The sequence below is a fragment of the Natrix helvetica genome (assembly GCF_964273705.1).
Source record: "Natrix helvetica genome assembly, chromosome: 16".
Classification (NCBI taxonomy): domain Eukaryota; kingdom Metazoa; phylum Chordata; class Lepidosauria; order Squamata; family Natricidae; genus Natrix; species Natrix helvetica.
Window position 1 is genome coordinate 2,063,365 of NC_138563.1, and position 27,294 is coordinate 2,090,658.

Here is a 27,294-nt window from a genome sequence, read left to right on the forward strand (position 1 = left end):
CTCGGCATCCTTTTAAAAAAGTGAGATGGGTGGTACAGATGAGGTGATGAAGGAATTAAATCAGTAAAATAAATATATATTTTTAAGCCGATGCCGTGCCTTTTTTTTTTTTAAAAAAAAAAAGTTCCCTTAGCAAACATTCCAGAAAAACCACCTCCAGTTTAAATAGAGCATTTGAAAGGGCACTTCGGAAAGAGGGTGAAAGTTTCTTTTTTAAAAAAAAAAAATCCTTGTTTTTTTAAAGAAGAAGAAGAAATCCATTACGCAGGAATGTTTCTTGCTTGCAAAGTGTAAAATAATTCTTTGCCTCTGGTCGAAAATCCTGGAGACCTTGGAGTCAAAAACTTTTTTCCTTTAAACTGCATTTTTTCCCCCCTGGAAAAATGAACCTTGGCCAATCTCTTATTTTTTTTCCCCTCGCTCCAAAACTCCTAAGAGTTAAAGATGTTTTCTAAACAGCCACTTGAGACGACAATGGAATCTCACATTTAAGTCGCTAAGTGAGACTTTGCGAAGGGAGCTTTCGCCTTGTTTTACAACCTTTCTTGCCACCGTTGTTAAGTGAGTAACCCGCTTGTTAAGGGAATCTGTCCTCCCCCTCGACTTGGCTCGCCAGAAGGTTGCAAAAGCGTGAGCCCGGGATGTTGCAACCGTCGTAAATGCAAAAAAAAACAATCCTCGGTCACTTTTTATCCAGGATGTTGTGATTTTGAAGGGACACTAAATGGATTGTTGTAAGGACAAACTGAAATAGATAAAATCAAGGTGGGGGGGGGAGGGAGAGAGAAAAGAAAGAGAGAAAGAAATGAAAGAGAAAGAAAGAAAGAAGAAAGAAAGAAAAAGAAAGAAAGAAAGAAAGAAAGAAAGAAAGAAAGAAAGAAAGAAAGAAGCAGGCAGGGAAGGAGGGAGGGAGAAAGGAAGGAAGGAAAATAGAGGGGAGGGAGGAAAAAAAAGAAAGAAATGGGAGGAGGGAGGAAGGAAAATAAAGGGGAGGGAGGGAAGAAAAGAAAGAAAGAAAAGAAAGAAGAAAGGAAAGTGGGGAGGGAAGAAGGAAGGAAAATAGAGGGGAGGGATGGAGGAAAGAAAGAAAAAGGAAAGAAAAAGGGAGGGAGGGAGGAAAATAGAGGCGAGGGAAGGAAGAAAAGAAAGAGAAAAAGAAAAGAAAGAAGGAAGGAAAGAAGAAAGAAAGACTCTAGAGAGGCAAAGGGCCTTGTTAGCTTCGGAGAAGGACACATTTTTTTTGCAATGTTGCTGCTGTTGTGTATGCTGTTGCGGGAAGACACACAACTCCGCAGACAAATCAACAAACGAAACCTGGACGTTTAGCTTCTCCACGGAGAGATTTTTCCTTCGCCGTTTTTTGGGGGTTCCTTTCCGTGCCAAACAAGACTCGATCTGTCCTCAGTCCACATTCCAAGAGCCGGTCTTGTGCTCACAAGCCCACAACAACCCCCACACACATACAAACACAAACACACACAATTTAGGAGCCTCTAGTGGCAGAAATGAGTCAAGCCCCATGCCCGCCTTTTTTTGGGGGGGGGGCACATTGCCACGCTGCGTTTAGAGAACGTGGCACTGCTTGCCAGCTACTTCAAACACAAAAATAAAACTTCACAATTCTTTGAACTTAAAAAGGTGTTTTTTCACACTTAATGACCATAATAACGCCCCCCCCGCCCCCCCTTTACGTGATCTAAACCTTCAGACGCTTTTGCAGGGCAGCGACGACGGCAACCACCACACACACACACACACACACAAAGGTTGCAAAACTCACTTAAACAAGGCCTCGCTCGGCCACATATTTACGACTTGCTGTCGTAAGTCGAGGACTTACCCCTATACTTTTCTTTATTTTTTTAAAGAGGGGTCGTTTCAGCCAATCGTCATCTTGGATCCTCGGGGAGCCAATCAGAAGCGTCCCAAAAGCTCAGGAAATAAATAAAAGAAAAATAAAAAAAAAAGATGGAGGGACTTATCCCACATATGTGATAGACTGCTCCTGGCTTAGGAGGCTCCCCTTAAGATTTCTGGCTCCTGGAAATAGTTTCACCCAACCGGTTCGAGATTGATCTAACCCTGCATTCGGCGGCCAGCCATAGCTAAGCAGGAAACTGACAATCGGGGTTAAAGGCCCTACCCTACATTTTATGTCCATGTTGCCCGTATTTCTCTTCCTCGGATGCGACTTTTGTGCCTTGTGCGTTACACAATCGTTGTGTTGCAGCCGCAAGCTCTGAAATGGGTTGATTCAGCCTGGGAGTGAACGCCTGCTGCCTCGGCTTCCCTTCTCCAATAGGTCTGCATCTTAAGGGCTAATACCGAGAGTCCTCGACTTACGACCACAACCGAGCTCAGAATTTCCGCTGTTAAACGAGACACTTGTTAAGTGAGCCTTGTCCTATTTTACGACCTTCCTTGCCACCGATATTAAGCGAATCGCCGTCGTTGATACCTTCATAACTCGGTTTTTTAAAGTGAACCGGGCTTCCCCGTTGACTCGGCTGGTCAGAAGGTCGCAAAAGGGGAACACATCACCGCCATAAATACGAGTCAGTGGCCGAGCGTCCCAATTTGTATCATGCGACTGCGGGGAACGCCACAACAGTCCTAAGGGCGAGAAATGGTCCTCGTTCACTTTTTCCTGCGCCGTTGTAAAAGTTCAAACCGTCGCTAAACGAACCGTTGTAAGTCGAGGACTACTTACATCCATGCTGAGGTGAAAATAAATAATTTATTTCTGATACGTCAGCTCTGGAGAACACCCCCAAAGATTCTTAGCTCAGATCTCCGGCGTTCCTCCTAACGAGGTGAAAAAAGAGGCGACGTCTTAACCATCCCGGCAAATCCGAGCGGGGAAAAGGACGTGTCTGAAAACAGCCCGCCCAACCGTGCCCGTCTCGGCGCCGGTTTTCCCGGGAAGGCACTGCCGACGGGCCTGGAGATGCTTGTTGGAGACTTGGAATGGCTTTGGGGGGGCTCACATGCCCCTTTTTCACCCCAAAAACGCGACCGGCGAGATAATTCTTGCTTGTTTGTACGCAGTGAAGGGGCCACTACCAAAAAGGCCCTGCTTCGGCCAAACTCCGGTATTCACACGCAACGGAAGGACGATTTTCATCCATGCGTCCTTTCTCGGATACCTGATGTCCGTTTCAGCCGCCGTCACCCCCCCAAATCCCCCTTTTCCAGGTCTCAAATTTAGAAAGACGCCCCCCCCCCCAACCAATACATCCAAAGGGAACAAAAGAGGAAGATGTTTCTCTTAGCGTCCTGGTCGGAGGTCTCATTTTGGGGGTTCGTCGGACTCCGTGCCAGGACCTGTCCACGATTCGGCGTAAGTGTTAACGACGTAAACAGGTAAATCTATTTCTTTCTCGCCTCCCTGTTTTTCCGGCGTTGAGTTTTCCGGCTCTTTTGAATCGGCTGGGTGGTGAAATTCGACTCCGAATTGATACACCGCCGTCCCAACGGCGGCCCCCAACATCGGGGCGGCGATGGGGACCCACCACCAACAATGCCCGGCACTGGAAGCGGGAAAAGCAGAGAGGAAACGTAAAGTTTTACCTACATTGAGTGACAAATAAAGCTAGTCCTTTGACAGATTGACAGCGTTGGAAGGGACCTTGTAGGTCATCTAGTCCAACCCCCCTCTTCCAAGCCGCCGCCCCAAGCGGGAGACCCTCGTCTTACGAGCAGAACGGAGCATGAAATTCCCGCTGCTGAGCGAGACAGCGAGTCCCTGTGGGGAGAGGGGGAGACTAATAAGTTTAAATAAATAAATAAATAAATTAGCTTCATCCCGTTTTTTGACGACTTTCCTTGCCACATCCGTTAAGCGAAGTTGCTGAGGGTTTTTTTTTTTTTTTTAGTTTAGTTTAGTTTAGGGTTTTTTAAATTGGTTTTCTATTAAATACGTTTTTTTAGTGCTTAATGAGTTGTCTGGGTAAATTATTGGTGAAGTTTATAAATTGACATTCTTAATCTCCACCTCTTTCTTTTTTTTTTCCAGCTGTAAATAATCTGCCATCTTTTTACTGTTTAATTTGCAATGTCAATCTCTCCGTTTCTCGGCAGTCTAATATCTTCTCGACTATCTCTTCCTCTCGTGGCCTATCTTCGTTTTTTCCAGTATGGGGCGAAGAGAATCCTCGCTGCTATTAAAATACGCAATGTGAAATACATACTTTTCTTATCGATTCCTCCCCTCCCCTCCCCCTGATATTATACCTAATAAAAACAGTTCAGGTTAGAAATCTACATGTTTCCCTATCATCTTTTCTAGCCACCTGTCTATCCTTATCTTCTTTTTAACGACCCCATAATCAGGGCAACTGAATAGAGCTGAGTGTTTACTGTGGCCAGATGCCATTCCTGTTGCCGATGAGGAGTTATATACGGCAGGTAAGATTCTCGTCGTGCCCAGAGAGAGAGAAATAACTGTCTCTACCAAGGATCAAACTTTGGATTGTGAGGCCAGAGCTCCATTTCTAGCCCAGCTGTGTATCTTTTTTTGTCTACCACCTAGGATGAAATATGCCCCTCTTTTTATGACCGTCCTTGCCACATCTGTTAAGCGAAACACCGCAGTTGTTAAGTTAGCCCCAAGGTTGTGGACTTGGCTTGTCGCACCTGAAGGCCCTAGGTGACCCCTGGGAGACTTCGATCAAAATTCAGATGTTCGGCGGACTGACTCGCACTTATGACAATCGCAGCCTCCCGGGGGGTCACCTGACCCCCTTTTCCCGAGACCTTTTGACCAGCCAAGTCCGTGGGGAAGCTGGATCCACTTAACAACTTATCAACTGCAGTGATTCAAGGAAGGTCGTAAAGCAGGGTGAAGCTCGCTTCACCACAGAAATCTCCATTTCTGGTCGTAAATCCAGGACTACCTGTCTAGAATATAGAAGGGGGGAGGAAAAAACCCCCCGAGGGTGTATAATTACTGAATTTTGAGCTATTTTGGCGAGAGGGGTCGATTTCCCGCAGAACTAACATATATAATTAAGTTGTAATTATTAACAGATTCTGCGTTTGGGGTTTAACGCCCCTCGCTTGGTCTCTTCAGTAGGAATAAGAGGGGAGGGGGTCGACACCCACCTGAATACCTGGGGACCCCATCCAGCGACGTAGGTAAATAGGCGGGGTCCCAAATCCCGAGCTGGGTTGATGGCACAGCTGCAGTTGGCACCCATAGATACGCTGAGGGCAAAGACCAAGAGGCCAACGGCCAGCGGGTCCAGTCCGGGTGGGATGCGTTTGTTCCGGGCATCAATAATGGCCAGTATGCCCAGTACCAGAACTCCTGTGCCCAGTACCTGTAAAAAAGAGGCAGGAAGGAGAAGAGAGCAGCAGAAAACAAGGGAAGGAGGAAGGGAAAAGGAACAGAAAAAGAGCGGGAGGGAAGGAGGAGATGGAAATGACAGAGGGAGGGAAGGGAAGAAGGGAAGAGCATAGAAGGAAGAGAGGAAAAAGGGAGAAAGGATGGGGAGGGAGGAAGAAAAAAGAAAGAGAAAAGGGGAGGAAGGAGAGGAGAGAGGAAGGAGGAAACGACAGAGGAAGCAAGGAATAAAAAGAGGAAAGGAGGAAGAAGGGATGGGAAGAAAAGGGAGGGAGGAAGAGAGGGAGGGAGAAAAAAAGAAAGAAAAAGAGGGAGGGAGGAGATGGAAATGACAGAGGGAGGGAGGAATAGAGGGAGGGAAGGGAGGGAAGGAAGAAAGGAGAAAGGAAGGGAGAGAGGGAGGGAGGGAGAAAAAAAGGAAGAAAAAAGAGGGAGGGAGGAGATAGAAATGACAGGAAGGAAGGAATAGAGGGAGGAAAGGAAGGGAAGAAGAAGGGGGGAAAGAAGGAAAGAGGAAAGAAAGAAAGGAAAGAAGGAAAGGAAAGAAGGAAAGGAACAGAGGATGTTGGGAGGGGTAGGGATGGAAGGAAGGGAATGAAGGAAAGAGGGATAGGGAAGGAAGGAAGGAAAGAAGGATGGAAGGGAATGAGGGAACAAGAGAGAGAGAGAGAGAGGGAAGAAGAAGGGAGGGATAATGGAGGAAGGATCTGGATGAGGACGCAAAGGAGAACCAATATCTCACCTGGTCAAAAAATCCGTTGGGGATGGACAGGTAAGGGGCGGGGTAGGTGGCAAAGATGGAGGCCGTTTCCCGGGCACCTGTCACGCTGAGGGTCCCATTGCTGTAGCTGTGGATGGCGTCTGCCCGGAGAGAGAGAGAGAAACCCCCCCCAAGAGCAGCATTAATCGTAGGCCCCCTTCCCAGTTGACCGTGGAGGATGGGCTCCGAGGTCGTGTGGCCCGAATGAAACGAGAAGGGCTGCGTTGATCCTCGGAACAGCTTCTTTAAGCGACTAGTCCTCAGCATTCCTCCTAACCCCAAGTTCACCCTTCTTGTCACTTTGGCCTCTGCAGGACCAAGGGACATCGTGAGCCAAAGGGGGGGGGGCAGCTGGACAAGATTGACACCCCCCGCCCCAACCCCTTCACCCAGGCGATCTGGTTACCGTAATAAAGGAGGTAGACTGTGCCAGCACCCACAAAGGACCCCAGGACTTGGATGAAACAATAAAGGGGCAGTTTCCACCAGGGAAACTGAGCCAGGAGGCACAGGGTGAGCGAGAAGGCTGGGTTCAGGTGTCCTCCTGGAGGGGGGGGAGGGAGGGGGGGAGGGAGGGGGGAGGGGGAGAGAGAGAGAGAGAGTCCTGTCAATCAAATCCGACAGCATTATTAACTATTATAATATTTCTCCACTTTGGTCATTTTAAGAGGGGTGGGCTTCGACTCCCAGAATCCCCCAGTTTCCATACTTTAAGAGGGGGTGGGCTTCGACTCCCAGAATCCCCCAGTTTGCATGCTTTAAGAGGGGTGGACTTCAACTCCCAGAATCCCCCCGTTTGCATGCTTTAAGAGGGGTGGACTTCAACTCCCAGAATCCCCCAGTTTGCATGCTTTAAGAGGGGTGGGCTTCGACTCCCAAAATCCCCCAGTGAGGATGCTTTAAGAGGGGTGGGCTTCGACTCCCAGAATCCCCCAGTTGGCATGCTTTAAGAGGGGTGGGCTTCGACTCCCAGAATCCCCCAGTTTGCATGCTTTAAGAGGGGAGGGCTTCAACTCCCAGAATCCCCCAGTGAGGATGCTTTAAGAGGGGTGGGCTTCGACTCCCAGAATCCCCCAGTTGGCATGCTTTAAGAGGGGTGGGCTTCGACTCCCAGAATCCCCCAGTTTGCATGCTTTAAGAGGGGAGGGCTTCAACTCCCAGAATCCCCCAGTGAGGATGCTTTAAGAGGGGTGGGCTTCAACTCCCAGAATCCCCCAGCCATGATACTGATATGAATAGCCCAAAGCATTCATGGGATAGACTGGTTTTACTTAATGACCCGATGATTCGCTTAACAACGCAGGGGGTTAACCCCACCTGAGACGCCCCCTGAGATATGGACGGCTACCATCACCGCGACTCCGCTGGCTAAGGAGGAGCTTAAGAAGTTGCCTTTGGTCCCTCCGCTGGTGACGTTTTGGGCCGAGGCACTGAGCGTGAGGACCTAGGAAAAAAGAAGGAAAAAGGAAATGGAGGACTCATCCCTCCCTCTCCTGCCCTGACTCCTTCCCTCCTTTCCTTCTCCTCCTCTCTTCCTTTCCTCCCTCTCTCCCTTCTCTCTTTCTGTTCCGTCCTTCCTCTGTCATTTCCATCTCTTTCCTCCCTTCCTCTCTCCTTTGCTTCCTCTTTTGCTCTTCCTCCCTCCCTCATTTCTTTCCCATCCTTCCTCCTTCCCTCTTTTACTTCCTTCCGTTTTTTTATTCCTTCCACTGTCCTCTCCAGCTCCTCCCTCTCTCTCTTCCTTCCTCTTTCTCTCCCTTTTTCCTCCCTCTCTTCCTCCCTCTCTCCCTTCTTCCTTTCCTTCCCTCTATTCCTTCCTTATCCCTCTTTCTCCTTTCCTTCCTTCCCTCCTTCCTTCCTCTCTCCCTTCTCTCTTTCTATTCCTTCCTTTGTCATTTCCATCTCCTTCCCTCCTTCCTCTCTTTTTCTTCCTTTTTTCCTCCCTCCCTCCCCTCCTTTCTCTTTCCTTCCTTCCCTCTATTGCTTCCTTCCTCTGTCATTTCCATCTCTTCCCTCCCTCCTTCTCCTTTTTTCTTTTTTTCTCCCTCCCTCCCTTTCCTTCCCATTGTCTCATCCTTCTTCCTTTTTCCTTCCTTCCCTTTTTATTCCTTCCTTCCTTCCTTCCTTATCCCTCTCTCCTTTCTTTCTTATTCCTCCTTTCTTTTTGCCTCCCTCCCTACTTCCCTTCTCTCTTTCTATTCTTTCCTTCGTCTGTCCTCTCCATCGCTCCCTCTCTCCTTTCCTCCCTCTCTTTTTCTCTTCCTTTTTCTCTTCCTCCCTCCCTCATTTTCCACCCCTGCTGCTTCTCCTCCCTGCCTCTTCCTGCCTTCCCAGATGTGGGGCGCTGGGCAGCTGCTTCTGGGCATTTTGGCCATTATCCATGCCCGGAACTAAAGAGATGATTGCTGGCCAACTACGAAGGTGCCAAGCTGAAGGAAAAAAGCCAAATAGGAGCCTGCGGGTCAACGAAGCCGGTTTGCCAAATTGGCAGAGAGGAGGCCAAACCGGCTCTTCTGCCTTCCCCATTCTCGGTGGCGAGTGAGAGAGACGCGCTTCTCCATTTTCGCTTCGCCCATTCCAGGGCTGGGTGCAAAGCAGCAGGAGAAACACTTTCCAAATTCAAAGGGATTTTTTTTCCGCCCTGGGATGATTGACAGCTCGAAGGCTGGGAAGAATCCAGATAGATACCGACAACTCCCCGCAGGGAGAAATGTAGGCCACAAGAAAGCTGGCTGTGCTTGTAACCTACTTTTCCTTCAGCTGCGCGGATGGGCTTGCTGTTTGATCTCGCTCCCTTGCGGGCAGGAATGACAGGTGTGGTCGTTACGCATTAGGAGCAGGACAAAACCTCTCTTGCTAAGCGAGACCGTCGTTAAGGGGGGGGGTTGCCCCCGTGTTTACGATCATCGGGAAGTGAATCCCCGCGGTTATGAAATCCGGTTGTTAAGCGAATCTTGGCTTCCCCATTGGCCCATCGGAAAGTCGCAAGAGTGAGCCCAGGACAGCTGCGGCCGTCGTAAATACGAGTTGCCAAGCTACCGTAGTTTGGAATTTGTAATTTGCCTTCCCCTGCAGCTGTTTAAAAGACAACTAAATATTTGCACTTTGAGTTAAAGATGTACCAGGAAGGGCAAAATATCCCCTCCAAGCAAATAAATAACTCCACAAGTCAGGATAGGCCGCCCGAAACCCCAGTTGTGCAAAAAGGAGGCGTATTTACACACACGGGTTTGATTCGGCCGTCTCTCGGGGAATGACAAGCCTTCTGTGCGTTTGGATGATTTTATGTTTCAGAGAAGAGAAGCAGCTGGAGGAAAGAAGGAAGGAAGGAGAGGGAAGGGAAGGAAGGAAGGAAGGGATGAGGGGAAAGAAGGAAGGAAGGGAAAGGGGAGTGGGAAAGATAGGGAAGGAAGAGAAGAAGGGAGAGGGAGGAAGGGAGGGAGGAAAGAGGGATAAGGAAGGGAAGGAAAAGGAGAGTGGGAAGGATAGAGAAGGAAGAAAGGGGAACAAGGGAGAGGGGGAAGGAAGGAAGGGGGATCGAAGGAAGAAGGGAGGGATGAGGGGGGAAAAGGGAAGGAAGGGGAAGTTGAGCGGAAGAATAGGGAAGGAAGAACGGAACAAGAGAGAGGGGTAAGGGAGGGAAGGAAGGATGAGGGAGGGAGGAAGAAAGGAAGGAAGGAAGGAAGGAAGGAAGGAAGGAAGGGAAAAGGGAGTGGGAAGGATAAGGAAGGAAGGAAGGGAACAAGAGAGAGGCAGAAGGGAGGGAGAGGGAAGAAGGGAGGGATGAGGGAAAAGAAGGAAGGAAGGAAAGGGGAGTGGGAAGGATAGGGAAAGAAGAAAGGGAAAAGTAGAGGGAAGAAGGGAGGGATGAGGGGGGAAAGAGCGAGGGATAAGGAAAAGGAGGGAAGAGGTGGGAAGGAAGGATAAGAACAAAAGAAACAAGGGAGAGAGAGAAGGGAGATAGAGAAGGAAGAAGGGGGAAATAAATTAAAGGAAGACAGAAGGAAGAGAGGAAGGAAGGAAATGTTATTTCTCTATAACTTATCATCCTCTCTACCTCCCTTCGATTTCGTTCACTAACTTCTTTCGTTCCCCCAATCCTTGAATCCTTCAACCTTCAGTTGTTTTTTTCTCCAAAACTGCCCCCTTCCTCCCCCCAACTCCCACCCCCCGCCTCTCCCCAAGCCCCCCCTCCTCCAAATTCTCTTTTATGCCCGCAAGGCCCACCTGGACACATTCCACGCCTTCCCACGGCCAGTCGGGCATCCCCCCCTGCTCAGCTGAAACCTCCCCCCTTCCCACCACATGCCACCCTGCCCCACACCTGGGCAAACTCACAATTAAAAGGAAGACGCCAAGGAACTCTGCCACGCATTGCCGCAGGAGGTGGCTGCGAAGCCGGCAACGGCTTCGAAGTTTGCCCAGCCAGCGGGCGTAAGACATGGCAAGGGCGCGAGAGAGAGAGAGAGAGAGAGAAGCAGGCTGGCGCAGGGCAATATATAGAGATCTATGCCTTGGCCGCAAAGCTCCTTGGCCGATGAGGATGATAATCACTAATTATTCAAGGTTGATTAATTACCTCATTATGTAAGGGCAAAGGACAGGAGAGGGCAAGGAACGGTCACGGGCCAGCGGGTGGGTGGGTGGCGAGAGGCCCAGCTCGCCTCTGGAAGTCCGAGGAGGAGAGAAAGGTAGACTTGCTGAGGAGGGGAGGCTCGTCCGGGCAACGTTGGAGGTATTTTGCACCCCGCTTGGCTTGGGTGTGAATTGTTGGCACTCGTTTTTGGCATCTTGGCATCCTGCAGCGGCCTTGCCCTTTGGGATATTGGAATGGTACACACACACACACACACACACACACACACACACACACACAGGGGCGTTGTGTAGAAATAGGCCTCTCTCGCACACAGGACATGCCCAAGGTTGGATGGGCGTCAAGGGGAGGGCAGGGCGGACAAAGGGGCGTCCCGGGTGCTTTTGGGTTCGAATCTTAAGGAAAAAAGGGATTTCTAAAATTTATTTAGGAATCTGTGCTTCTAATATAGTCCTCGACTTACGGACGTTCGCTTAGTGACTGAAGTGGCAACAGGCACGGCAAAAAAAATAAAGGAGTATTTTCATGCTTATGGCCCCTGCGAAATCCCCGGGATCGACGCTTAAGACAACTGAGTTGTATTTATGACGGTTGTAAGGGACATGGGGTTGGAATTGGGACGCTTAAGACAACGACTCATATTTACGACGGTCGAAGAGGTGGCGCGATCCCGTTTTGCTGCTTTTCCGACGAGCGAAGTCAAGGGGGAGGGACGGACTCGCTGAATCAGGGCAGGACGGAGCTTGCTTAATGGCAGAGAGTTCACTTAATGGCAGGGGCGAGCGGAGGTGGTCATACGGGGCGAGGCTCACGTTAGCAATTGTCTCGCTTAGCAACGGGCTCCGTGGCGATCGTGAGTCGAGGGTTCCCTGCGATGAGAACCTCCAGCTGCAGGAGCCCTCTACCTGCAGTATTCCCAGACTCTGGGGACCAGAAGGGGGATTTCAACAAGGTCTTCGCCCCCTCCCCAAATCTTCAGAAACAGCACGCAGACCAACCCCAAGCATAAATAAAGTTATTTTATTTGTCCTGTTTTCAGGCTACGAAGAAGACGACCGAAGAGGAGGCAGCAGCCAGCTCAGGAAATGCATAGAGACCTGGGGAAAAAAATGACTTTATACTTAAACATACATCATTCATTCATTCATACAAACAAACCTATATCCTACAACTCACCGTCTCCTGGTGATTGGCCCAAAGTCACCCAGCTGGCTTTCATGCTTAAGGCAGGACTAGAACTCCCAGTCTCCTGGTGATTGGCCCAACGTCACCCAATTGGCTTTCATGCTTAAGGCGGGACTAGAACTCCCAGTCTCCTGGTGATTGGCCCAACGTCACCCAATTGGCTTTCATGCTTAAGGCGGGACTAGAACTCCCAGTCTCCTGGTGATTGGCCCAAAGTCACCCAGCTGGCTTTCGCACTTAAGGTGGGACTAGAACTCCCAGTCTCCTGGTGATTGGCCCAACGTCACCCAATTGGCTTTCATGCTTAAGGCGGGACTAGAACTCCCAGTCTCCTGGTGATTGGCCCAAAGTCACCCAGCTGGCTTTCATGCTTAAGGCGGGACTAGAACTCCCAGTCTCCTGGTGATTGGCCCAAAGTCACCCAGCTGGCTTTCGCGCTTAAGGCAGGACTAGAACTCCCAGTCTCCTGGTGATTGGCCCAACGTCACCCAATTGGCTTTCATGCTTAAGGCGGGACTAGAACTCCCAGTCTCCTGGTGATTGGCCCAAAGTCACCCAATTGGCTTTCATGCTTAAGGCGGGACTAGAACTCCCAGTCTCCTGGTGATTGGCCCAAAGTCACCCAGCTGGCTTTCATGCTTAAGGCGGGACTAGAACTCCCAGTCTCCTGGTGATTGGCCCAAAGTCACCCAGTTGGCTTTCACGCTTAAGGCGGGACTAGAACTCCCAGTCTCCTGGTGATTGGCCCAACGTCACCCAGTTGGCTTTCACGCTTAAGGTGGGACTAGAACTCCCAGTCTCCTGGTGATTGGCCCAACGTCACCCAGTTGGCTTTCACGCTTAAGGCGGGACTAGAACTCCCAGTCTCCTGGTGATTGGCCCAACGTCACCCAGTTGGCTTTCACGCTTAAGGTGGGACTAGAACTCCCAGTCCCCTGGTCTCCAGCCTTCGCTCCTAGACCAAACTGAAGCATATGGAGGGCAAGGCTTAAGACGGAGAAAACGCCACCGGGGCAGCGATGCTTCGCCCTTACCTGCCTCTCTGCCAGCGGAATTATTGGTTCGGGAACCAGCGGCGGAAAAAGGTGTTGAGAATAGAACTCGTGTCGCTCAAGTCTCCATCCGGGGCGGAGCTGAAAGGCGCCGGGTCTCCTGAAAAACACCGGGGGGGACGGGGGGAAGGGTGAGAGAATTCCCACGGAAGTTTTATTCCCATTTCTCTAAAGAGATCCCCATTCCTGGTTCTTTGGCTTGCCCCATTTCAATCCACCAGCCATGAGGACTAGAAACGCGTGTCGGCGAACTTTGGTCAAAAATCAATCAATCAAAGGGATGCCGTCGCCCCCCACCTCCTCCGCCGGACCCCCCCCCCGGATGGTAGTTGGGAAGAGGGACTCACCCGGGCCTCTTGGCAGGCCGTCATCGGGCCCCAGGCTCCGCGTAACGACCGTCTCCTCGTGACCCTGGCTGTCGCGCACCGTCCGGCGTTCCTCGACCGTCTAAAACCAGCAGAGCGCAAAAAAAGTTCAGACAAACAGCTTTGAAAAAGGAGCGGGAGTTTTCCAGGGGAAAACCTGTGTGAGGACTAGAAACTTGGGAGTTTTTTTTTTTTTTTTGAAGCGGTGGCACTCACCCCATCCGGGGCCATCACTTTTGTGACGGAGACGCTTTTGAAATACGACCGGGGCTGGACGGGAGGTAGGATGGCCTGCAAACCTTTGGAAGTCACTTGAGAATCGAGATCTGTAAAAGGGAGCAAAAAAAAAAGGAAAAACGAGATCCAGAGAAAACAAGAATAAATATTATGGGGCATTATGGGTTTCGGAGTCCGAGCGGCGCACGCCTTGATCCCCACCAGCTTTCCAAGACCGTTAAGTCAAACGTGGTTGGTCCTCGAGTTACGATGATAAGGTCGGTAAGTGAATCTGCGGGCGTTAAGCGAAACCCCGCATGGGAAAGCCGGCCCTCTGGACCTTCAGGAAACCAGGTCGTAAGTAATCTTTCCGAGGGCTTTCGAGGTACCGTCGAATGGTCACTAAGGGAGTCCTCGGTCGTAAGTCGAGGACTCCCTGCGAGCACCTCTTCGGTGCGCTTTTGACGTTATAACGCCGTTTGGCCAAAAGACCCCCCCCCCCAATTTTTTTTTAAAAAGGGAGCTTCTGTGTTTCTTCTGCAACAATGAGGACTAGAAACTTGGAGCGGAGCCGCCCGAAAGCTCTTTGAAAAAGGCGTAAACAGGAGTGTTTGGGTTGGAAGGGGTTTTAACCCTGGAGTTTATGATTTAGTTTTTAAAGCGTTATCTATCCCTCCGCATGAGATTAGGTGACAAAGGCCGGCTAAGGATTACTCCGAAGTCATAAATGGGATTATTTAATAGGTTTGGCTGCAGAGATAAGGCTCCGGCTGCCTTCCTTCTTTCCCTGGGTATCTCTCTGGAGCGCCTGCGTAATTCAGTGGCCGCTGACGTATCTGGTGGCAGGGAGTTTCAGAGTCCAAAAAAGTGTTTTCTTCCCACTGGATAAGATCTAGTTTGGTAGGACTGGCCAACATTCTAGCAATTTTGGTTGAGAAGGTTTTGAATTATGAGAGGTTTCATTAAACCTGAATTAGCTTTCTATTTTAAAAAAAAATAATACTTTTATACCGTCATGGGGTTTGTTTGTAGATTTTTGTTTTTAATCTATGAATACATTAGATTTTTAAAATGTTTCTACCTTTGTGTATTTTATATACACCTCTATCATCTATCTATCTATCTATCTATCTATCTATCTATCTATCATCTATCTATCTATCTATCATCTAGCTATCATCTATTTCTATCTCTCTCTCTATCACCTATCTATCTATCATTTATCAATCTATTATCTATCAATCTATCAATCTATCATCTATCAATCTATCTGTCTGTCTATCTATGTATCTATCTATCATCTATCATCTATCTATCTATCTATCTATCTATCTATCATCTATTATCTATCAATCTATCAACTATCAATCTATGTCTGTATGTCTATCATCTATCTATCCATCTATCCATCCATATCTACCATCTATCTGTGTCTGTCTATCTATCATCTATCTCCATCCATCCATCCATCCATCCATCCATCCATCTATCATCTCTCAATCATTTCTCTATCAATTATCTATCTATCTATCTATCTATCTATCTATCTATCTATCTATCTATCTATCATCTCTCTCTCTCTCTTTTGTTTGTTTTCATTTTGTGAATTTTTCTTTTAGCTTTTAAAAGTTTGTATCTTTTGTCATTTACTGCCTTTTTGTGCTCTTCTATGAGCATAAAGGTTGATTGGCTATCAAGACCTTTAAAATAAAGGCTGCAAATATTCAGAAAAATGCTCTCCATCTGAATCCTACGATGGTTGAAATGCTCCAAATATTTGCCCCGTCCTCTCCCCCCCCGCCCCCCGGGGTTAAGCCCAGTAACTTTCTCAAAAGTTCAGCCTCTGACCTCCATCCTCTTTGCGAGAATCTTTCGAATCAGGGGCATCCGATTGGCTCCCTTGAAACTACAAAAAGAAAGAGGGGAAAAAAAGAAGATTTATCAGATCGTGAAGAAAAAATAAAATAAAACACAGGGTTTGGGTAATTTAAGGAAAGTCGAATGGGGAAAGTCAGTGGGGGTTACAGGAGCCGATTTCTCCCTCCCTCCCACCCCCCCACCCCAGTCCACGACAGCCCTACGCACCCCTCGGAAAGGGGCCCAGAGTCTCCCTCCCGAAAGGGGGGGATTGGGACCTTCATCTGCTCCGGGCCTTTGAATGTCCGGGAATTTCAGCATCGAATCGCGGAGGGTCTGTCCCTTGTCAGCAGGGGGGCTGGCAGGAGGTGGGCGGGATTCCATGCGAGGGAATTCTGGGGGGGAAAAAAGGGGGATCTTAAGATTCAGAAGCAAATCGGTGGGGGTGGGGGGGAATGGGAGGGATTGGACTCTAAAAAAATGGAAGGGAGGAAGGAATAGAGGGAAGGAAGGAATAAGAGGAAGGAATAGAGAGGAGGGAAGGAAGGAGGGAAGGAATGAAAGAGGAAAGCAGGGAGGGAGGAATAGAGAAGAAGGAAGAAATGGAGGGAAGGAAGGAAAGCAGGAAGGAAGGAAAAAAGGAGGGAATAAAGAGAGGGAGGAAGGAATAGAGAGGAGGGAAGGAAGGAGGGAAGGAATGAAAGAGGAAAGCAGGGAGGGAGGAATAGAGAGGAAGGAAGGAATAGAGGGAAGGAAGGAAAGCAGGAAAGCAGGAAAAAAGGAGGGAATAAAGAGAGGGGAGGAAGGAATAGAGGGAAGGAAGGAAAGAAAGAGGGAGGGAGAAAGTGAGGAAGGAAGAAAGGAAGGAAGGAAGGATTGATTAGAGGAAGGATTGGGGGGGAGAGGGAAGGAAGGAAGAATAAAGGAAGGAAGGAGGGAATAGAGAGAAAGGAAGGAAAGAGGAAAAGAAGGAAAGAGGGAAGGAGTAATAAAGACAGGAAGGAAGAATAAAGAGAGGAAGGAACAAAGGAGAAAGGGAAGGAAAGGGAGCAGAAAGAAGGAAGCACGGAGGGAGGAATAAAGAGAGGGGAGGAAGGAATAGAGGGAAGGAAGGAAAAAGGGAGGGATAGAGAAAGTACGTAAGTAAGGATTACTTGAAGGAAAGAGGAAAAGAAGGAAAGAGGAAAGCAGGGAGGGAGTAATAGAGAGGAAGAAAGGACTAGAGGGAGGGAGGAAGGAAGAATAAAGAGAGGAAGGAAGGAAGGAAAGAGGAAGGGAAGGGAGCAGAAAGAAGGAAGCAAGGAGGGAGGAATAAAGAGAGGAAGGAAGGAAAAGATGGATGGAAGGAAAGAGGGAGCAATAGAGAGAGGAAGGAAATGCAAGGAGGAAGGAATAGACAAAAGGAAAGAAAGGAGGGAGAAAGGGAAAGAAATGCTTCAAACCACTGGATCAAAGCCAGATTATCCCTCCAGATCCCAACTGGGCCAGACTCTCCCCCCCTGCCCCCCCAAAAGGTCACCCACCAAAGGACGGGGGAGGGAGACTCCGGTTTCCGATGTCGTTGAAGAAGTTGTTAAAATCCCGGAAGAGTTCCTGGAAGCCAAACTGGTCGTGGAAGTGAATCCCGCCCGGTTCAAAGGTGAAGCCGAAAGAGAAGCCATCGGGGGAAAAGAGGTTTTCCTGAAATCCCAGATCCTCCTCCTCCTCGTCTTCATCGTCCTCGTCATCCCGGGTGAAAGACCCCCAAAAGGGGTCGGGGGTCCTGAGAGAGAGAAAGATGTTGGATAGCCATTTGTCTGAAACGGTACAGGGTTTCCTGCCTAGGCAGGGGGTTGGACTAGAAGACCTCCAAGGTCCCTTCCAACTCTGCTATTGTATTGCATTGTATTGTAAAGATGGTAGAGGTAGATAGCTGTAATGTAGATAGATATCGATATCTATCTATTATTCATGTCTATTTATATCCATCTATCTGTCTGACCTTTTTACGTTACGTCTATCATTTATCTATTCACCTTATATTTGATATCCATCTTTCTCTTTGTTTGTCTATCTCTCTTATCTATCTCCTTCCTTCCCTATTATCTTCTATCCTTTTTATCATTCTATCTCTCTCTCTTATCCATCTACTTCTTTCCTGCCTGTCTTCCTTCTCTCTTTATCTATTATCTTCCTTCCGTTCCTTTCATTATTATCTATCTCTATCACTTTATCTATCTGTATATCTATCTATCTATCTATCTATCTATCTATCTATCTATCTATCTATCTACCTATCTCTCTCTCTCTCTCTCTCTATCTTTATCTCTCTCTCTTTTATCTATCTATCTATTTATCATCTATCTCTATCTTTATCTTTCTTTTATCTATCTATCTATCATCTATCTATCTATCATCTATCTATCTATCTATCTATCTATCTATCATCTCTTTATCTCTCTCTCTTTTATCTATCATCTATCATCTTTCATCTATCTATCTATCATCTATCTATCTATCTATCTATCTATCTATCTATCTATCTTCTATCTATCTATCTTCTATCTATCTATCTATCTATCTATCTATCTATCTATCATCTATCTATCATCTATCTATCTATCTATCTATCTATCTATCTATCTATCATCTATCTTTCATCTCTCTCTCTCTCCTCTATTTCTCTAGCATCTATCTAATATCCATTGTCTGCCTGTCTGTCTATTTATGTAAACTAATCTAATCTAATCTGATCTATGAACTGAAACCCAAATCTCCCACTGTTATCATTATTTACGCAGAACTTTTGTCTTTAGAACAATAAAAGAGGCCAAATGGGCTACAACTAATGTCAACAAGCATTTGATTTCTGAGTCGGTCTGTGTGTGTGCCAACTGAGGAAGGGCCCAGGTTCAAATCCTGTAGCTCGGGGGTGGGGGGGGGGGGGGGAGAAAGTGCGTGCCTGTTGGGGATGAGTCTGGCCCCCAGCCTACCTTGCAAGGTGGTTGTGAAGGTTAAAGGGAGGAATGACATCCATCTCTTTTTAGGGACACACACACTCACACATACACAAATACACACATACACTTATACACATACACACATATACATACATGTATACACTTACACACACATGTACAGAAATGCACACATATTTATACACAGACACGTATACACACATACATACACACACACACATATACTCCTACACACACGTGTACAGAAATATATACACGTCACACACACACATTTATAAACACACACAGACATTTGGGGAGGGGGGGAATCCAAGAGGTGGAGAGGAGGCAGGCAGGAGGCCAACCGGTGCTGCTTCAGCCTCCCAGGCCTGGGAGGGCCCCGTTTATGGATGGGGCCACAGCCTCCCTCCACGATCCCTCCTGGGGCAGGGGATGATGGGGTCGGTGGTCCAACACCCCCCCCCCTGGAGAGCGGGCTCGACCGGTGAGGCCGCTGCCAGTCACTGCAGGCGCTCGGAAGGCTTCCGGGGGCGGGAGAGGGGGAGCAGGGGCCGCCCCAGGGCCCCACCGACCGAGGGGACCCCCAGATCTCACCTCCGGAAGCCGAAAAAGCCTCGGAAAAGGTCGAAAACGCTCATCCCGCCGAGTGGCCGTAAAGCGACGCCGCTCTCCCAAGCGCAGGAGCGCTCGCTTCCGCCACCCCGTCGCGAAAGGCGCCCCTTGCCCGTAAAGCGACGACGCCCTTTCACGACCTCGTCGCGCCCGGCTCACAACGTCACTCCCGAAGCGACGTTTCCCCATTGTGGGAGACTTCAACTCCCAGAATCCGTCAGCCAGCGAAGCTAAGGCGATGGCAGCGAAGCAAAGAGGGCGGTGGGATTCTGGGAGTTGAAGTCCGGACCTGTAGAAATCGCTAATCCCAGATTAGCTCTAGATTTGTCTGTGATGAAACTATTGTCCGGGGAGGGGGGGGGAGGAGAGAAAGGACTTAAAAATAGATATTTTTTAAACCCCTTCCCCTTTCCCCCCCAATTTCCTGGCTAGTCTCCAAGGGAGGGCCTCTGTTAAGCCTTGATTCCAGTGGTCAAGTCAATACAATATTCCGAATTTGGCTGCAGATCTGTCATTTAACATCCATCTATCAGAGTATTTTCTTCTTTTTTAAGTTATTGCCAAAATAAAATACTGGAAATAAACTTTTGCACAGCCCCCATTCACATTTGTTAAAGGAACTTCTTAAAATAATGTTTTTATGAAAACTTCTTTAAAAAAAAGGAAACCGTTATTTGTTCAATATTTTTAGTTCCAATCTGGCGAATTGCAGATATTCTTGTCTATTGGAATCTCTTTTTTTAAAAAAAACTTATTTTCAAGGAGAACTTCTGCAAAAACTAGTATTATTTGCAATGGGAGCCCTTTAAAAAAGAGAAATAAATTGTCTGTTCTCCGTCCAGTTCAATTCCCATTAAAAAGTGCCCATTTTCTCTTTGCTTTCCCTTTTCAGGGGTCTTGAATTGTCCAAACCATGCAGCAAATATTGTCTTCTTTATCATATCCATCACAAGGTTGCCATAAAGTTCTGCCAGATTGTGTTTAAAATTTAATTTAACTTCAAAGGTCTGTTTGGTTTCTAATTTTCTCCCCCAATTTGATCTCTTTCCGTTGCCAAACGCAATTTCCCACCAAATCTTAGGACGGGCAGTTCTCGACATACGACGAATGGGAGGGAGCCAAGCCGTTGCCACTTGTATGTTGTAAAATCATGTAACTTAACTTCGCTTTTAGGTTTCTTGCGGTGGTCCTTAAGTGCGAATTGAGGGCGCGTAACCATCGGAGAACTTTCATGCAATATTTAACACCCCCCCCTTTCAAGTATGTGACACGTTCAAACGGTCGCTAATTCGAGGAAGACATCAATGCATGTTTGTTTCAGAAAAAGCTCCAGAAAGAAAAGGGGTGGGGGGTGGGGGGTGGAAAGAAAAGAAAAACCAACGTGCGTCCAGAAAAACAGAATGGGGTTTTCATTTTTATATACAAGACACATTTATCCATTAAATTTAGAACACAGTACAAAAAAAAACCACTTCAACTAATTAATCTTACAACGCGGTTCAGATCAATTACTGCTCTTATTCCTAATAATAAAGGAGGGGGGGCATTGGGGAGGGAGGGAGGGAGAGAGGGGGAAAGAGGGAGGGGATTCCAAGTATTGCCTCCTTTGGATTCGCTGGGCAGTAATTCATTTTTTTTGGGGGGGGGAAGGGGGCGGTGGGCAAGGCTCGGGCGGGGCGAGAGGGAGAGTCGAGGAGTAGAAAACAAAACAGAAAAAAAAAAAGAAAAAAGGAAAGAAAAAAAAAGGCCCCTAAACGGCTCTCTGAATTAATGCGGGGAAGGGAGGGAGGGAGGGGGGAGAAAGAGAAGGAGAAAGAAGAGAAAAAGAAAAGGTACAAATTCTATATTACATACGATAAAAGGGACGATGGGAATGAAAGGAAGAGGGAAGGAGAGAGGAACGTACGGTCGCGGTCCGAGACCGGCCGGACGGCATCTCCCAAGGCTTTTTTGGGCCGTGTGCCGGGGTGGGGGGGGAGGCGCTCTCCCGGGTGGTGGAGGGAGGGGCAGGGGGAGGTGTTTTTCTCGTTCTTTCTTTCTTTTTTGGATGGGTCTCGGTCGGTCGTTCTTCTGCCGGTCTCTTGGTTGAAGTGTCGCGCTGCTGCTGCTGCTGCCGCCGTGGGGAGGAAGAGAAGAGGGGGGGGCGGGGTCAGTTGGCGCCCCAGTTGTAGCTGTTGTAGGCAGACTTGTTAGCCTGTGATTTCTGCGGGATGGAACTGCCTTGGGTGCGCTGGCCGGTGCTGCTCTGCAGGGGGGGGAAAAAAGGGTTGAGGGTCGGTCAACAGCGTAACCCCCACCCACCCCTTCGCGCTCCGGAGCTGACTTGAGGCCCAAATGCCCCAGAATCGAGCAACGGAATTGGGGGGGGGGGGAGAATATATATTGGAAAATGTATTGGTTAAATTCTCGCGTCGCCTGTCGCTATTCTGGGAGTCCTGCAGCCGTACGGAGAGAGGATATAAAAGGATGGGAACGTTAAGACATGTGTTGTTTTTTTCTAGTGTTTTGTAGTGTTTATATAGTTTGAGGGTTGGTGTTTTGTTTTGTTTTTTAAATATTGTAAGCTTCCCAGAGTTAACCTAGGGTAAGATGGGTGGCCAATAAATTTGACAGACAGACAGAGATGATAGACAAGTCAGTTGTAGGTAGGTAAGTGGGAAGGAAGGAAGGAAAGATAGGGATGATAAAAGTGTAGGTAGGTAGATAATACCTATATATACAGATAGACAGAGTTAGAAATAAGAGAGTAGATAGCTAATTAATTAGATGGATGGGTAGCTAGATTAGACAGACAGACAGACAGATAGATAGATAGATAGATAGATAGATGGATGGATGGATGGATGGATGGATGGATGGATGGATGGATGGATGGATGGATGGATGGATGGATGGATGATAGGTAGATAGATATGGTAGATATCGATTAAATAGATAGATATAGATGATAGGTAGATAGGTAGATAGGTAGATAGATAGATAGATAGATAGATAGATAGATAGATAGATAGATAGATAGATAGATAGATAGATAGATAGATAGATAGTTGGATGAAAGGTAGATAGATATGGTATAGATTAGATAGATGATAGATAAGATAGAAATATGATATATAGATAGGTGACAAGTAGAAAGATGATAGAGATAGATAGACAGAGATAGATAGGTAGAAATATTAGATATAGAAAGAAATATGATATAGACAGACAGACAGACAGACAGACATACATACATATATATATATATATAAATAAAGAGAGAGAGAGACAGACAGACAGACAAGTTAGACAGGTAGATGGATGGATGATGGATAACATGCATAGATGATAGGTACGTAGGCAGGCAGGCAGACACATAGAGAGACAGATTATGGAAAGTTCTGGGTTCAAGAGTGAGAGCCAGCAAGGAGTCCGAGTCCATTTCAGGTGCACCTTCCTACTTACCTGCCCATCTTGCTGCAAATGGTGATGCAAGATTTGGGAGTGAGGTTGTTGGTGGGGGGTCAGGATGTGCATGAAGGGAGCCGGGGGGTAGGCGGCGGCCGTGGCAGGGTTGATGGGCCCCCCGCTGCCAAGCGCCGACGGCAAGTTGAAGGAGGCCGCTGGCGTCCCGGTGTGAAATCCCTGCTTCTCAAAGGACTGCTGCGGAGGGAAGGAAACGGCTCACAGGCTCTCTCGTTCCAAACGGGGCAACTTTTTAAGATCCGCAGACTTCAACTCCCAGAATTCCCCAGCCCACAGTCCTCCACATGGCGTTCCCACGGCTAAGGAGGAACTAGAACTCACCGTCAGCTGGTGATTGGCCAAAAATCATCCAGCCAACCAACTTTCACTTCTAAGGCAGGACTAGAACTCCGTGTCCTGGTAATTGGCCCAAAGTCCCCCAGCCGACTTTCACGCCTAAGGTGGGACTAGAACTCCCCAACACCTAGTGATTGGCTCAAAGTCCGCCAGCTAAATTCCAAAGCTTTAAGGCAGGACTAGAACTCCCCATCTCTGGGTGATTGGCTCAAATTCCCCCAGCTGACTTTTATGTCTAATGCGGGACTAGAACTCTCTGCCTCCTGGGGATTGGCCCAAAGTCACCCGGCAAAATTCCATGCTTAAGGTAGAACTAGAACTCAAAAGTCTCCTGGTTGCAATATCGGAACCGTAACCACTGGGCCAGACTGGCTGTTATCCCTGTCATCTTTTTATCCCTTGCCTCCCAGGGATAAATACACTTTTTCCCCCACGACTACCAACCTGCGTTTTAGAATAAACAGACCCAGAGATATCAGGTACTCCTGTGTTACTGGATGTTACAGAAACTCCTGGAGAAGAAGAGAAAAAGGGGGCGGGGGGAACGGAGCAGAATTAGCAATTAAGGATCAACCGGTTAGAATTAGCATCTAAAAGGGGGGTTAGAAACTTGTGTGGCCGATACGAATTGTCTGTAAATCGTGAATTCTTAGACAGAATAGAATAGAATCGAACAGAATAGAGGAGAGAGAATAGAATGGAATTCTTTATTGGCCAAGTGTGATTGGACACACGAGGAATCTGTCCTTGGTGCAGATGCTCTCAGTGGACGTAAAGACAAAATACATTCATCAAGAATCATAAGAAACAACACTTAGAGATAGTCCTAGGTTACTAATAAGCCATCAAATTATAGTAGGAAACAAATAAAAACAATATAAATTGAAAATACAAGCAACATGGTTATGGCAGCAGAGTCGGAGAGTGAGGAAGGTTGGGGAGGAACCTGGGCCAGTCCTGGAGTCTGGGGAAGGCTCGGAGGAGGGCTCTGTGTCGGAGGCAGAGAGGGGGCCAGGACCGTCTGACAGTTATCAGCTGCCTTCAGAGTCAGGCATCAGTGAGGCAGAAGAACAGCTGGAGCCTCTTCCCAGTGTGCGCATGCGCAGAGCTGCCAGAGGAAGGGAAGAGCTAAAGAACAGGGGTAGATTTGGGAGGAAGGCCACAGGTGGACGATGAACGGCCCCTCCCAGAGGAAATGAAAGAGGGGCGAAAGGGGAGTGGAGTTTGCAGGAGACCATTAGTTCGCTTAATTGGTTCGTGACTCTCCGAGACTCCTGGCCAGGTTTTGCAGATATCGGCCTGGCAGCTCTCCAAGCCAGATAAGGTCTGTGACTGCAAATCCTCCCTTGAAAGACTTTGCTGGAGGTGAATGAGCAGAATTCACAGTCAATTAATAAAAAGGTTTTCTTTTGTCGGGACCAGGAGTTGGCTTCAGGCTCTCGGGAAGCCTCGCCCAGAACAGGTTCTGCTCCTCCCCACTCCGTGCAAATCAAAGCCCCCCCCCATGCCCGTTCAAAATCCCCTTACCCGTGCTGTATCCGTGGGACCCATAACCACTGGCTTGCTGAAATGGGGCAGCCGAGGCATTCACGCTGACATTGACGCTGTGCTGTTTGGAAGAAGTCGGGGCGACCTGGGGAAAGCGGAGGGAGGGAGGATGAGCTGGGGAAGGAGGAGAGGGAGGGGGAGAGGCAGGGAGGGGGCTCACCCACCCTCCCATCCTCTTTTAATCCCACAGCAGGCTGGCAACACTCACAGGAAAGACAGCGGGCCCATACTGGAAGGTGCTGGGCAGCCCAGGAACCCCAGTGTAGTAGGGCAGGCTGGTATAACTGTAGCCAGGCGGCAAGGCCGGGTTGAGGAAGGTCTGTTGGGTGGTATGATGCGTTTGGGTCTGGTTCTGTTGAGGCTGGGCCAGCGTGGTCGCTGGTGCGGGGGAAGAGGCATCGCCTCGGCCAAATTTCGTGAGATCACCTGAAGAAAAAAAAAAGGGGGGTAGGGACACGTAGGTAAATTCGTGCCCTGGTAAATTCGTGCCGTGCGGGCAGGATGGTGTGATGACCCCCGGGGCACGGCTAACACTTCAGGAGCTCAGTGTTTATTCCCGACAAATGCGCCTCCCCCACAGCGTCTCCTTAAGTCTCATTCCCCAGGTGTGCCTTGAGAAGAGACAGCCAGGGCATTCTTCTCCCTGCGCTGTTCACGCCTTCTTTCCACTCTCCCTGCTCTTGGATCAGGAGGCAGTGGTCCTTGCTCCTCGCCTGAGCTCTGCCTCTCGTGTTCACTGCTTAGCCCTTCTTGGTCATCCTGCCCCCACTTCCTCCAAGCAGGGTCAGTCAGGCCTTTCAGAATTGGGATGGCTTGGAGGAAGGGGGTGGGGGCAGGATGACCAAGAGAGGCTAAGCAGTGAACATGAGTGACAGAACTCAGGCGAGGAGCAAGGACCACCGCCTCCTGATCCAAGAGTACGGAGAGTGGGGAGATGGGGAGAACAGTGCAGGCTGACCCGACTATTCAGGAGAAGAACGCCCCCACCCCTTTTCGCAAGGCACAAGGCCCCCGCTCCGAAGACAACGAAGCCGCCAAACCAGGCGAAAGATTTGGTTTGCCATCTGTTTTGCCCCAGAGGAGTCTCCCTCCTTTCCGGTCTCGCCTTTTACCAGAATAAGGGTTGCTGTTCAAGCTTGCATCTCTTCCGGTCAGAGGGGTGGTTGGGGTGGGGAACGGGATACTGTAGTAGTCCTGGAAGGAAGGGAGGGAGGAGGAAGAAGAGGAAGAAGGTGAATTTACACACCAGGAACAGGAAATTACGCTTGCAATACTTGACAATTAAAAGGGGGGGGGGGGAGATACCACAGCAGCGGATTTCGTTTAAAAAAAGAAAAAGAAAAAAGTCCTTAGAAGAGAAACCTGGCAGATAGCAGGTAGTTCTCAACTTATAACTGTTCGTTTAGTGTCCATTCAAAGTTACAACGGCACTTAGAAAAGGGAGCTAGGACCATTTTTCACTGTTAACAGCCATTGTAGCATCCCCAGGTCACGTGATCCAAATTCAGCCGCTTGGCAACTCGCATTTATGACGGTCGCAGCCTTCCCAGGGGCCAAGCAATTCCCTTTTGCGACCTTCGGGTAAGCAAATTCAAGGGCGAATCCCTTCACAACCGAGGGACGAATTTAACCAGTGCAGCGATTTTTTGTGTCATTTTATTCTATTTTACATACTTGCGTATTACCCTTATTTTTCAGAGCATATCAGACGCACCAGGATTTTGAAGAGGTAAATTAAAAAAAAAAGTTTGCACTCTGCAGACCTCCTAAACCCTCCACACGTCAGTTTTTGTGAAGGGGGTGGACTTTCGGGAGGCCAAAAATGCTGTATTCAGTGTGTAAGTCGCACCCAGATTTCCACCCTCTTTTTTTTGGGGGGGGGGGGGAAGGTGCGTCTTATATTCCGACAAATCATCGTATTTTATCCTACAACTGTTGCATTTTTACCCTACTCTCATTTTAAATGGTTTGTTTGGAAACTTTCAACCGCGGCAACAGCGTTCGTAAAATGGGGCAAAGCTCGTGTCACCAACGTCTCGCTGAGCAACAGAAATTTTGGGCTCTGTTGTGGCCGTAAGTCTGAGGACTGGCTGTTGGGGAAGGCTGGGTTTAACTCACCAAGGGGAACCTTGTCTGCAGCATCTGTAAGTCATCGTAGCCGTAAACTTGCGGCTGCAACAGAAACAGAGTGAATTACAAGTTGAGAGAGAGAGAGAGAAAGACAGACAGAGAGAGAGAGAGAGACAGGGTGGGAGGAGAAAGATATCAGGAAATCTTCAAAACGTTTCTTGTCAGAGCCTTCCCCACACTCCAGGACTGGCCCAGGTTCCTCCCCAACCCTCCTCACTGCTTGAATCTGCAACCAGCTCTGCTGGCAGGCCACAACAAGTGGGAGGAAAAATCATGATATTTTAGGATAAATGTTTACTCTGGACATTTCACTTCTTAAAATCCCTGGGAGAACAGCTACTTTAACTGGTGTCCTCTGTTAACAGCGACAAGATTATCTGATTTAGAGATGGGCTGAGGAATAAACTAGGTTTTCTCTCCCCGGTGAAAGAGAGGATCCCGCCCTCCTTATTTGCAATTTTTTTCTTCTTTTTGCGAACGGGTGTCCGAGACAGTTGTTGTGAGTTCAGGCAGTGTTTTGAGGGGCTGCGTCAACCACATCCGGTACTGCTCGGGGTTGTTCTCCCACGCGCTGTCCCTCCTGCTCCTCTACTGGTTTAAGAGTGGAGTAGGATCTACTGGCGTGGGTTGGCTGGTGGGGAGGATGGCCCGGTGGGCCTGACTCACCGGGTAGGCGTGCAACAGCCCTGGAGCCATGATGTATGGGTTCGGCAGCAATGGTGGCACGCCGGGAGGCAGGTTGGGGGGAGCCTTTCCTATAAGGATAAAGAAGATGGAGGAGGGGGAGGAAAAGAAGCGGAAGAGGAAGAAAAAGGAGAGGGAGGAGGAGAAGAAAGGGGGAGGAAAGGAAGAGGAGAAAAAGAGAGGAGG

The 27,294-nt window shown here is 48.5% G+C and overlaps 3 protein-coding genes across 8 annotated transcripts in view; all 3 read right to left on the reverse strand.

Annotated features, from left to right (window-relative positions):
• Positions 1-2,715: 2,715 nt before the first annotated feature.
• On the reverse strand, positions 2,716-10,628 carry AQP10 (aquaporin 10). 2 transcript variants are annotated; one of them, XM_081968390.1, is made up of 6 exons: positions 10,443-10,628; positions 7,422-7,548; positions 6,511-6,648; positions 6,087-6,205; positions 5,104-5,321; positions 2,716-3,530 (listed from the first exon to the last, which is right to left on the reverse strand). In XM_081968390.1, exons 1-6 carry the CDS (start codon positions 10,545-10,547, stop codon positions 3,290-3,292), a joined length of 948 nt encoding a protein of 315 aa, XP_081824516.1. In that variant the 5' UTR covers positions 10,548-10,628; the 3' UTR covers positions 2,716-3,289. The 2 variants fall into 2 exon arrangements, with proteins under 2 accessions (XP_081824516.1, XP_081824517.1); XM_081968391.1 differs by lacking the exon at positions 6,511-6,648.
• A 1,074-nt stretch (positions 10,629-11,702) lies between these two features.
• Positions 11,703-19,047, reverse strand: HAX1 (HCLS1 associated protein X-1). Its single transcript, XM_081967964.1, has 8 exons — positions 18,928-19,047; positions 16,900-17,138; positions 15,605-15,771; positions 15,368-15,425; positions 13,520-13,629; positions 13,286-13,385; positions 12,921-13,038; positions 11,703-11,798 (listed from the first exon to the last, which is right to left on the reverse strand). Exons 1-7 carry the CDS (start codon positions 18,969-18,971, stop codon positions 12,941-12,943), a joined length of 816 nt encoding a protein of 271 aa, XP_081824090.1. The 5' UTR covers positions 18,972-19,047; the 3' UTR covers positions 11,703-11,798; positions 12,921-12,940.
• A 1,284-nt stretch (positions 19,048-20,331) lies between these two features.
• UBAP2L (ubiquitin associated protein 2 like) overlaps positions 20,332-27,294 on the reverse strand; it is a 35,258-nt gene continuing 28,295 nt past the window's right edge. For all 5 annotated transcript variants that reach the window (XM_081967858.1, XM_081967860.1, XM_081967859.1 and 2 more), the window contains 8 exons: positions 27,091-27,179; positions 26,413-26,466; positions 25,407-25,488; positions 24,503-24,720; positions 24,274-24,379; positions 23,191-23,258; positions 22,390-22,587; positions 20,332-21,190 (listed from right to left, as the gene is read on the reverse strand). In XM_081967858.1, the coding sequence (XP_081823984.1) occupies positions 21,095-21,190; positions 22,390-22,587; positions 23,191-23,258; positions 24,274-24,379; positions 24,503-24,720; positions 25,407-25,488; positions 26,413-26,466; positions 27,091-27,179 (911 nt within the window). In that variant the 3' untranslated portion in view covers positions 20,332-21,094. The remainder of the gene's footprint in view (positions 21,191-22,389; positions 22,588-23,190; positions 23,259-24,273; positions 24,380-24,502; positions 24,721-25,406; positions 25,489-26,412; positions 26,467-27,090; positions 27,180-27,294) is intronic.